Source organism: Propithecus coquereli, unplaced genomic scaffold (genome assembly GCF_000956105.1).
Source record: "Propithecus coquereli isolate 6110/MARCELLA unplaced genomic scaffold, Pcoq_1.0 Scaffold606, whole genome shotgun sequence".
NCBI lineage: Eukaryota > Metazoa > Chordata > Mammalia > Primates > Indriidae > Propithecus > Propithecus coquereli.
In genome coordinates, this window is record NW_012152019.1 from 544,622 (window position 1) to 556,429 (window position 11,808).

General features: G+C 48.0%; 1 protein-coding gene and 1 pseudogene across 1 annotated transcript in view; both read right to left on the reverse strand.

Annotated features, from left to right (window-relative positions):
* Positions 1-7,564, reverse strand: part of SNAP29 (synaptosomal-associated protein, 29kDa) — a 23,107-nt gene extending 15,543 nt beyond the window's left edge. Inside the window, exon 1 of the mRNA XM_012659372.1 lies at positions 7,231-7,564. Coding sequence (XP_012514826.1) covers positions 7,231-7,467 — 237 coding nt within the window. The 5' untranslated portion in view covers positions 7,468-7,564. The remainder of the gene's footprint in view (positions 1-7,230) is intronic.
* LOC105822387 lies at positions 321-1,997 on the reverse strand (annotated as a pseudogene).
* Positions 7,565-11,808: the final 4,244 nt, after the last annotated feature.

Sequence of the window (11,808 nt, forward strand, 5' to 3'; positions counted from 1 at the left end):
CCCGCCTCGGCCTCCCAGAGTGCTAGGATTACAGGCGTGAGCCACCGCGCCCGGCCCACCATGATTCTTGATGAAAGACTCTTTCAATCTTGTAAACATCAGTGTGCACAGTCTCACTACTATGCAGCTTCATGTCCACGGACAGGAGGGCTGGTTCACAGCTAGTGAAAAGCTAGAGTTTGAGTTTTAACGGCTGATAAACCTTACATCCTACAGAGGAGGAAAGCACTTTTCCTTTTTTGCTACTTAAGAATGTGCTAGAAATATATGCTGAGGTAGCCTAGTCAATCCTTAGTTTTTCTTTTTTTGTAAACTTGGTCTTAGAATATTTCTGGAAGGGTGACATTTCGAAGAAGCCCCTGCTGGGACTGGCTTCCATTGCAGTCTCTAATGCTGGGCACCTGGCTATACTTTTCCATGCCTTTATCCAGGCACTGATTACTGTTCACATGCTGCACGGTTAATTTCACTGGGTCATACTCCCAAAGTTGGTTGCCTTTTAGGTGGTGGTATTTGAGCATTGTGACTGGGCCATTAAGTTTGGAAACATCCAAGCAAAGGTCATCTGTTCTAATTTCTTTGTTGACAGTATAAGAGAAAACCCAATTTCCTCCCATACCATGACAATTAAAAATTCCAAGTTTTTCATTCTCTTTTCTAGCCATGTTATCTAGATACCGATTAGTTTACACATTTCGTATCTCTCCCAATGAGAAATAGTGACATGGAATTTGAGAAGCAGGATAAATACTCTCTAGGTACCAGGAGAAAGGTTTGCATTGTAGTTTCTGTCTTAGACCAAGTCTCGATGATGTATCTCCACAATCTACCTTTGTAACACCTGGAGAAATTATATAGAAGAAATTCTTGGATTCATCCATCCACACTTCTGTAAGTCATCTGTTATTTTTATTGATAATCTGCCCTGTGCAAGATTGTAAGGTGTAGCTTTCTGAAACACACGTCTGATGTGTGAGCATGTAACAGTTTCCAAAAGTTCCTCCACGCTGCCAAATCCTAGGAGAAATTTCTAGGTTTTCTCCTCCCCAAATACCCATTCCAGCATCGTATGTTCCAATTTCCTGAAAGTAATCTCTGTCTATAGAAAGTAATCACCTGCCATTGTAGGTGTTCTGACAGGAAGAGTTCGATCACCTTTTCTTCTGTCCATTTGTCTTTGGGGAACAGGATACCAGCAAAAACTGAGCTTCCAGTTGAATCCACCATAGATCGTATCAGAGCCTGTCAGGTACTCAAAAGTATCATCGCTGATCACATCCATGATAGGACATACCATTGGTCTCCTGTCATGTTTGATCCTGGCTAAGAGAGGCTCCAGCCACCCTACTGTGCACTCACAGTGAGTGTCCAGGAAGGTGATCACTTGGCCTTTAGACACAGCAGCTCCTTTTAATCTAGCTCTGATCAACCCAGAACATTGTTCCATTTGAATTACATTAACTGGTATGTTCAGTTTTTTTCACATAACTCTCTAGAGGTCTTTTCAAGAAGTCTCTTTCACTGGCATCATCTACTAGAACAATTTCTTCTATCATGTGTCTTGGAGAGCAATTAATGACACTATGGACAGTTCGCAGAAGTGTGCTTCAAGCCTCATTGTGGAAAACTATGATCACACTTGTTGTAGGAAGACTATCTATCTGGATACACCTTTGTTTTACACCCTTCTAACCTAACACCTGGCAAAGACCTGTTGAGGGTAATCATCTCACTCACCATTAAGTTGAACTGATTGATTTTAAACATCTCTTTCATCTTTGCCTGATCCTCTTTAGGAATGATGGCTGGTTTCCCCATCTCTCCAGGACCTTGAGGAGGCTTTTGTACTGGCTCTAGAACATCCCCAGCAGGAGTGCTGTCTCCTTTTCTTCATCGCATTTGTTGCATTCACTGAAGTAAAGCAGCAGGAACATATCCAAGGGTACCCAAATCAAGGAGGTGGGTAGGACCACCTTGTGATATGCAAATTTTCTCATGGCACTTTAAGTCAAATGCAAAATTTTAAAATATCTACATATAAATATACAAAGATCATGAAAGTTATTCCAATCCAGTTTCATCAGAAATCACGTTCATACCCCCAAATCGGTTTTTCAAATTAATTCATATCCCAAATCCAGATGTCCCACATCTTCTTGTTCGAGGCACAGCGAGTGGCAGGCGCTCCTTGGAGCCTGCCAGGGCGATCATGATGCAGTCCCATGGGCCGCAGTGCAGACAGCTGGGCTGCCTGCTCGGCCACTGCCGGCGGCTCCCCCGGTGGTTGGGTGGCCCGGCCAAATCGGGTCTTAAGGTGCACAAAAAAACCACCGAGGGCCATGGTGGCAGCACTGGTGCCCTTACTACCTGTGTGCAGGCTGACCTGGGGCTGAGAAAAGGACCTACTCAGCAGGGCTGGGTTGTCCACACACTCCACATTCCCCAGAAAGGCCTGGCCCTTGCCTAGTTCCTTGCCTTTGGAATATCCTGCCTGATAAGAGTGTCCTTCCTTCCATGAGCCCTTAGGCCAGGCTAGACAGTTTATGCTAACAATATGACTTATGATGGGGGCCTTGGGCTACATGGTTTGAGCTTGACCTCTGGAGGGGTTGAAGACAAAACCCAGCCATGCCTGTGACAGAACCACAATAAAAACTCTGGACACCAGGCTTGAGTAAGCTTCCTTGGTTGACAATAGTGTGTGTGTTGTCACACCTCACTGCTTGGAATTTAAGTGCTGTCCACATGACCCCACTGGGAAGACACAACTGCAAGCTCGTGCCTGGTCTCCCCTGGACTCTGCCCTCTGAATCTTTTTCCTTTGATAGTTTTAATCTGTATCCTTTCACTACAACAAACCATCATCATGAGTGGAAGAGTTCTGGGAGGACTTCTAGTCAACCACTGAACCTGAGGGTGGTGCTGTGGACTCCCTAACTTCCCAATAACATTTCCCACTCTCAGAACCACCACTCAGAGGTGGAAGGCTGGAGAACAGACAGCCTCCCAGCTTCCCACAGCATGTTATCCAGTTGGCAAAGCAAGTCCCTTGGGACAATACCGTGGCCATGGGCCATGAGTGGACATTTTCAAGAAGGGGCAGCAGGTATAGCTAGATGCCATATCTGCCTCAACAGTAACAACCCATCCTCACAAGGTGCCCTGTTACAGCCAAGGAGCCAGCAAGTTTTCCTGGGATCAATGGTCTAATTCAATCATTGATAGTTTACTAAAAATTAATTAAAAAAATAAATCCAGGCAAGGCACGGTCACTCACGCCTGTAATCCTAGCATTCTGGGAGGTAGAGACAGGAGGACTGCTTGAGGTCAGGAGTTCAAGACCAGCTTGAATAAGAGTGAGACTCCATCTCCACCAAAAAGAGAAAAAATTAGCCAGGCATGGTTGTATGAGACTGTAGTCTCAGCTACTTGGGAGGCTGAGGCAGGAGGATCATTTGAGCCCAGGAGTTTGAGGTTGCAGCGAGCTACGATGATGCCACTGCACTTTAGCTGGGGTGACAGAGCGAGACTCTGTCTCAAAAACATTAAAATAAAATAAAATAAATAAATAAAATAAAAATAAATCCAGAACATACCTAGTGGTAAAGATGTGGTCCAATACCACTTTTCGAGCACAATCTCTCCCACCTGACAGAAACAGCCTGAGCTGTGTCAGGACACACGCACTGACGGGGTAGTGGGGGGCGGGGGGGACACGTCAGCCAAGTTGCACAGTGCAACGTATTCTTCCCGCTGCAATCTCTCTTCCACTTCCAAGCAATCTTCTGTTCCCTCCACTTCTTCATCCCTTCCTTCCCCAGGGCATTTATTCACTTGGCAACTACTTGGGGAGCACTTATTATGTAAAAGATGTTGTTCTGGGCAGTTTGAGGGTAGACAGTTGAGTAAGAGATGGGTAAGAGACTGCTCCTCTTCCATTGTTGACATTTAAAAATCTGAGGAATTACTTAATTGAGCAGCTATCTTTTCCCTCTGTCAGCTTTTGCTAAGGACTCTGGGTGCAGCAGAATCACCACAGGCTGCCTCAACGGGTGGCTCTGGTCAGTACAGCCCCTCATTTGGAGAGGGCTGCCCAACCACCAGCTTCCCAGAGAATGACGGTACCATGCCATGGCAATGTGTCTATTTTCAGTTATGGGGGAACCCCAAATAGATCACCTCAATGGCCTCTGTTCCTGGGCTACAAGGGGTGTCTTCCTCTATCTCCCTCTTTTAACTGAATGCCCGGGGTGGCTTCGGTGACTGTTAAGTGCTGGAAAGACAGGGAGTAGGTGAGCGGCCTCCACACAAGACAGTATGGAGGATGTGCCAGCTGGGGCTGCTGATCATATCATGTTTGAACTCTGCTGAACACCAGTCACTTTCCATGGATGTTACTGTGCCAGCCCTTCGGGCCCTGGTCTAATGCTTGTTGCTGGACCCCCTCCTGAACTGAGATCCTAGGCCCTAAAAACTTTACTGGAACATGCTCCGCTGCTGGAGGGGAGTGGTGTGTCCTGGGCAGGTGGGTCTCCGTGGCCAGGGTGGTGAAAAGGTGGACAGAAACCATGCGCAGGGTGTTGGATAGATGGGGCATAGAGCAGAGCACAGTCCAATATTCTTCTGTTTAAAATTCTATTTATTTATTTATTTTCTTAGAGACAGGGTCTCACTCTGTCATCCAGCCTGGAGTGCAGTGGCATGATCATAGCTCACTGTAACCTCAAACTCCAGGGATCCAGCGATTCTCCTGCCTCAACCTCCCAAGTAGCTAGGACTACAGGCACACACCACCATGTCTGGCTAATTTTCTGATTTTATTTTTTGTAGAGACAGGTCTCACTATGTTGCTCAGGCTGATCTCTAACTCCTGGCCTCAAGCGATCCTTCTGCTTCAGCCTCCCAAAGTGTTGGGATTACGGGTGTGAGCCACTGCACCCAACCCTTTTTGTATGTTTGGAATTTTGAACCATGTGACTGGCATAGCTCTTCACAAAAATTAAACCTTAGGAAAAGAAAAGAAGAAAGAAGTCACGCATACCAAATAGAAGAATTGATGAGTGGCCTACAATTCTCTCTATAGTTCTGTAAAGCGCTTACCAGGTCAGCCAGGTAGGACCTGCCCTGTCCTGACCATTTCTCCTCTGTTCTTTGGCGGTCATGACCCGTGGTCCGAGCCTTTATGAGAAACAAACCTCGCCAGGTTTCACAGTAGGAGAAGGGCAGTTCTCCTTCACTAGAGGTGATCTGACTAAGTAATTTTCCTTCTGCCCCGCTGGGAATGAATTATGATCTTCCCAGCCTAATATCATTTGTAAACTCCTAATCTTTAATATGAATCTCTCATGTTTTGGCATGTCCCACAGTGCTGGATATCCAGCAGGCAGCATCTAAGTTGCGTGGTTAGCAGGTCTGCTGGGAGCCACGCTGCACACTGAGGGCAGGATGAGCTCACTTACCCCCATCCCCAGTCCAACACTGAAAGGAATACAAGAGTGATTGGAGGGTTCCAAGACAGCTGGGAGAATATGGGGTGGGGTGGGATGGAGGTGCTGATCATTCCTGATTCCCAGGGCCTTTAATAATTGAGAACTGATTTAATGCTGGAAAAATTCAACATGTAATCACACTGATGAGAGCCTGTCACCTGCCTAGTCATACCCATATTGCACTTGTCAGAGCAACACCTGGCTTGGCCTGGCTAAGCCTCACATGCCTGAGGTGCCACTCTGCCTCTGCTCTCACAGTCCCTGTTGCATAGAAAGACCTTTGGGGGCAGCATGGGGCATGTCACCACAATCTGTATCAAACAACTCATATCTACTGTTTTTGCCTCTCCTGAGTTACAAAGCCAGATCTTTCCCTCTGAATTCCAAAGCCTCCTAAGCTACCTCCCCTAGCTACTTTCCTCTGACATACTGGTCCATCACTTCCCTTCTCAGGAGCCCAAGAATTCCGTTGCTGGGCCAGTGCTCAGCCATCCCTCATTCTCACGCCTCTTGTCTACACCTCAGCCTTTTTAGTTGGTTTCCTTGTGCTTGGGACCCTCAATCAAGCGACCCACTCGTCAGGGCCCTAAGACCTCAGGCAATCCTCAAATCCAAGTCAAGACTTTCTATTTAGACTGAAACACAGGAATTCGGTAGATAGGAGATGAAAAGCTTCCTCAATGAGACTAAAGAGAGGAAGGTGGGTCAATGAGGGATACACAAACAGGAAAAAGTGGGGAAGGAAAATAACCCAAGAAAGCAGCAATGGGGAAATGACGGAGATGACTATTTGAGAAGTTAATCAAATACATCTCAGGATTGTTCAAGACCCTAAGTGATCAGGTCAGAATAAACTTTGCCAGAGAAAAGAGTAATGAAGAGATCCAGGGAGAAGGACAATTCTTTAGCTTCAAACATTACATTTCAAAGCTACAAAATGCTTAAGATAAATTATTCTTAGCTGATAATATCAGTAATCTATTACATTTTTAAACCTTCTTTTTCTCTGCCCAAACAAAACTGTTTCATTAGTAGGCTGAGGAGAGAATGTGGTGTACAAGGAAGAATAATTCTCATTGAAGGTCCAACTGTCTGAAATCTTTTATAGATGGAAAGAATTGACAAAAATGAATTGGGGGGATAGACTGTCTCCACCCACACACACTATCTAGGACTTGGGAGGTACAGTTAAGGCCCTAGACTCAAGCAAACCCAGGCCCTGGCTAACTGAGTAGCTGTCCAGGCAGACAGGACTTCAGTATCCTTACTGGTGAGGCGCAGAAGCGGCCAGTCACACGGGAAGAACTGGAAGACCATTTGCTCTGATGCTTCAGGGCATCACCTGACACCTGCACACACCAAGTCCTCACTCTGCATCACTCAGGGAGGAATGGCCAGAACAGACCCTCCATTTCCTTAGCGCAGGCCCAGAATTTTTACTCACCTGGACAGAATATATTCTAGAATTTATCTCTGAACTAGGCATAAGGAAAGAAAAAAAATCAACTAAGCAGATTAATAGCTAAGTTAGATTCCCGGGATAAACTGCCTCCTTCAAGTACTCCAGATGCGCATCTCTTTACACAGTTAACATGTTATCACAAGCCATCAAGTCACTAAAGTACAAGAACCCATTCTAGGCAATTCCAGACTTCTCAAAAAATCGTGAACAAAACATTTCTTGCCCCGGTTCGACCATGCAGAGGCTGGCCGGTCCAGACCAGCCCGGCCCCATGCTCACCTCGGAAGTGGCGATCCCGACCTTCTCGGACTCGTACATGAGCGACAGGGACCTGTCGGTGCTGGCGGCTGTGGCCTCGGCCCTCCGCAGCACCTCCTGCCGCAGATACTGCTGCCTGTCCGCGGGCGCGTCGGGCCCGTCGGGGAGGTCGCGGGCGTCCCTCCAGGACGTCGACGGGGCGCCCTCGTCCTCTGCGTCGTCGTCGAATGGGTTGTAGCTTTTGGGGTAGGCCGACATGGTGCCGGAGCGCAGCTCGGTCTCGGAAGGAGGAGGAGGAGCGCGGTGGCCGGCCGTCCAGCGTCTCGCCCCGCCCGTCGACCCCGCGGTTGCAGCGCGAGCTTCCTGCGTCAGACGTGCGCGGGTGGCCCGGCCCCCGGAGCCGACCGTAGCTCAGGCTGCCGGGGGGAACACTTCCGGTGCGCACACCCGCCGCCTCTCCAACCCTACGCCGCGTGGGCCCTCCCCGCGGCCGCGCACCGCTCGGGCAACAGAAAGGTCACGTGGTGGGGAAGCCGGATGCGGCCGCGCCTGCGCCGTGGGCTCGGGCGCTCGCGGGCCGAGTGCTGGGAGCCGGCGGGCAGCGCCGCGGCGCGCGAGATGATGGCGGCTGCCGCGGCCCGGGGAGGCAGCGGCGGCGGCTCCGGCTCCAGCTCCAGCGCCTCGCGGGGTTTCTACTTCAATACGGTCCTGTCACTGGCCCGCTCCCTGGCAGTGCAGAAACCGGCATCCTTGGAGAAGGTAACTTCGGCGGCCTCGGCAGCGGCTGACAGGAGAAGGGGCCTGGGGCGGCGAAGCGGGAAGGCGGGGCGAGGGCCTGTGGGAGACTGAGTCAGGGGTCGCGAGCTGCCTGTGACGGGAGGGGGCTCCTCAGGGGAAGAATCTGACGAGGTGAGGAGACCCGTGGGGGAGATGGGGCTAGTAAAGAGAGGGGGCTGTGGGGAGGGGTCTACAGGGCAGGCGGGGACGCTGCAGGTGGGTGGGCGTGAGAGGGACTTGAGCTACGGGCCATCTTGGGGGCATCTTGTGACATCGCAGGGGCTGGAGTGTGGGCGTCAATGAGGAGCAGTGGGATGAGCCGAGGACCAGAGGTCAAAACCTGCGGCTCTGGTCGCGATTTCCCTTGTTTTTTTATTCCGTGACCTTGGGGAGATGCCTTTCTCTTAAAATGGGGATGCTTTTTCCTGCTTTGCCCCCTTCACCTGATTGTGGTGGCGGCGGGCAGAGGAAACACTGTGTTGAAAGTGCTTTCTGAACTGAAAACCGACTGCGCATTGTTAATTTTACAAGGCTGGGACGTTAGACTGGATAAAAGATTATGCGTTTGGAGAAGGGACAGTTTGCAGGGAAGAGGGAGTGAACTGTCAGTGGGAAAAGAACTGAACTCAGGATTGCTTCAGAAGAGAACGGAAAACTCCTGCCAGAGGAATCCTTATCTTGGGAGAAGGCCTGGGATCCTGGAAAGAATACAGATTTTAGAGCCACGACTAAATTTGGTTTTGTGGCTCTGGCAATGGGTGAAGCTGAAAGACTGTTTTAGGCACTTTGATGGAGTGACCTTTGTGGCTTTGTAGGTTCTCAAATTTGATTTTATCACTCAGCTGCTGGGTGAGCAGGTCCTGGCAGACTGATGTTAACCCGACTTCTGGTTAAAGAGGGAGTACAATAGAATGGAAAGAACGTGAGTGTGGGAGATAGGACCATCCGAATTCAAATCTCTTATCACTTGCTTACGCTAATGTGACTCTGGGTGGGTCAATTCCCCACTCTGATCCTCTGTTTTCTCCTGTCAAAAACAAGATAGTCCTTGATAGGAGTATGTAAAGATCAACAAAAAGGCACATGGGTACCTAATGAATGATCGTTATTATAGTTAGATGGGCCTAACTAATGGACTGTAGTGCTGTTTTATTAAATCAAATGCATGCCAACTAGTGAGCACATTCTTTTATTAGTAGGAGGACCAAAAGCATATCAGAAGTTTGTTGGATTCAGGGAAAAGAAAGAAGAGAGTATAGGGAATTGGATGATCTTTAAGAAGATGTTCCTGCAGCCATAGCAGTGGTAGCACCTCTTCCCATTCAGTAACTGAAAAGAGCACCTTGAGCTCAACTTGACTTCTTCAGCTCTATTCTCTAGTCATAAAAACATTCTGTAATTACAACATTGTTAGCTTTGTGTCTTGTCATAACTGCTTCAGTTGTCAAGATTACAGTATATTTTACAATTAACACAGCCTCAGTTGGCAGCTCCCTAATGCCACTTACTTTGGGAGGTACTTCAGTCTCATTGGCAACATTTACCAATGGCTTCTGTGCAGAAGAGTTAACAGAGCTGGTCTGAGGTTGCTGTCTTTACAAAGGCCTGCTTACAAGGTTGGCCCTTGGCTGGCATCTGGGAACTTGGCACTTGCACAGTTCTCTCAATTCCCTAACTGATCAATGTGGTTTGCTGTGCCTAGATTCTTTTTATAAACAATATGGTCTGTGTTGAACACCTGCTTTCCTTCTGGGAATCTTGGTTGTTAGGCAGATGGTGTCTGCATGACCAGCCCCAAGTTAAAAACCTTGGGCATTGAGTCCGTAATGGACTTTCCTAGGCATAAACATTGTACACACGTTATTGCATTTTTTGCTGCTATGCGAGGAGCAAGCTTGGTGTGTATCCTCCCTGGAGGGGGAGAACATAAGGAAGCTGTGCATGAGTTTCTCCAGATTCCACCTGTGTCCTTTTCCCTTGCTGATATCCTTTCACTATAATAAAATGTAGCCATAAGTACAACTATGTATATGTTGGTGATCTTGGTGTCCCCTGAAACAACTCATTCCATAGAGGAGGCTGATGCCATCAAAAATATAGTGAATTCCCCTCATCCCCATCTAGGATCTTGAGACTTGATTAGGGATCACTGTTCTTGTTGGGGTTCTTAAGAGTAAAGGAATTTCTGAGTACCCACCTGGGGTAATAAAGATGGAGACTTAAGGGGAGAGATGAGTGTTGAAAACCAATCCCTCTCCCTCCCCTTCTCTCCTTTGCTACTCTTTTTCTCTCTCCTCCTTTCTTCCAGACCGAGGTCAAAGGACTGAGTGAAGCTTGATCTAGATAGGGTTGACCCAGGGAAGGCTAAGTTTGCTGAACCAGACCTGACATCTCAGCTCAGACATTGGTAACTCAGGCAGCTCTGACCTGCTTTTAGTGTCACTTAGGTACATTAATGACATAACCTTCCTTACTTTTGCCCTTCTACCTGCCACAGTTGTGTTTGCTTATTCTAGTCACCTACTCTAATCCCAGGCTGTGAAACCAAGCCTGTCAGTACTCAGTGGATTTTACTTTTTCTTTACTTAATTTACTCTTTCATTCATAAAACATTTATTGAGCTCCCACTGTTTATTGGTATGTGCTAGGCCAAGGACATAAGAAACAGCCCTAATTTGGTTGCTGAGGTGACCAGCAATAAGTCAGACTTGCTGCAGGTCTCCCATCTGCTCTTTTTTTTCCTTTCTTTCTTTCCTTGAATAAACCAGTGAAGTCCCATCTACAGATTCCTCCATGTTCAGAGAGCCAAACACAAGATCTTTGGGCATCTGTCCTCTGATCCATGTCTGAGGTTTGACCTTTTCCTGCCAGGCTGCACCTTAGATTGGGGTCCCACCTGTGAGCCCCACCCCCTAGATTGGAGCCCATCTCAAGGGACACCATCTGTGAAGCTCTCTGGGTAGGACTCTCCAAGTCCTACCCAAGCGCTCTCCCTCTGGGAAAAAGATGAGAGGAGAAAAATAGACAAAACGAAAGAAAGAGAGGCTTTTCGACACTGGGATCTCTACATACAGTTGGCTTCTAAATTCCCCCTCTCTCATTTCTATCTGCTTGTGGGTCTTGCTCTACTTTCCTGGTTTTCACCTGCCTTCAGAATGTTGCTGAGCCGCCCCTCCTAAGCTTCCTCCTGGCTCTGCCTGGTTACTCTTTTTCTGTCTTCAAGAAATCTGGTGATGCGTTCCCACTTCTCCTCCTTTGGCCTATCAAACCAGTGGAGCCCCCAATCCTGGGACATTGAGAGTCCTGGGCAGAGCAAAGTAGGTAGCATTCCGTGCTGTTCCATTCTTCTCTCCATCCTCAGGAGGCTTTGATCAGAGTCCTTTTCCCATGTTCTAAAATGTCTTCTGGCCAGATGCAGTGGCTCACACCTGTAATCCTAGCATTTTGGGGGCTGAAGCGGGAGGATTGCTTGAGCTCAGGAGTTTGAGACCAGCCTGACCAAGAGCAAGACCCCGTCTCTGCAAAAAATAGAAAAATTATCCAGGTGTGGTGGTGCATGCCTGTGTTCCAAGCTACTCAGGAAGCTGAGGCAGAAGGATCGCTTGAGCCCAGGAGTTTGAGGTTGCAATGAGCTGTGATGACACCACTGCACTCTAACCAGGGTGACACAGCAAGACTCTGTCTCAAGAATAAAAATAAAAAAAAAAAATAAAACGTCTTCTCTCTTTTCTTCAGTTAGAATGTCAGAATCCTGAGGTGTCTTAGCTAACTATGAATCTGATGTTTTAATGGTGCTGAGGCATTAGGAACAAGCTGAACCCT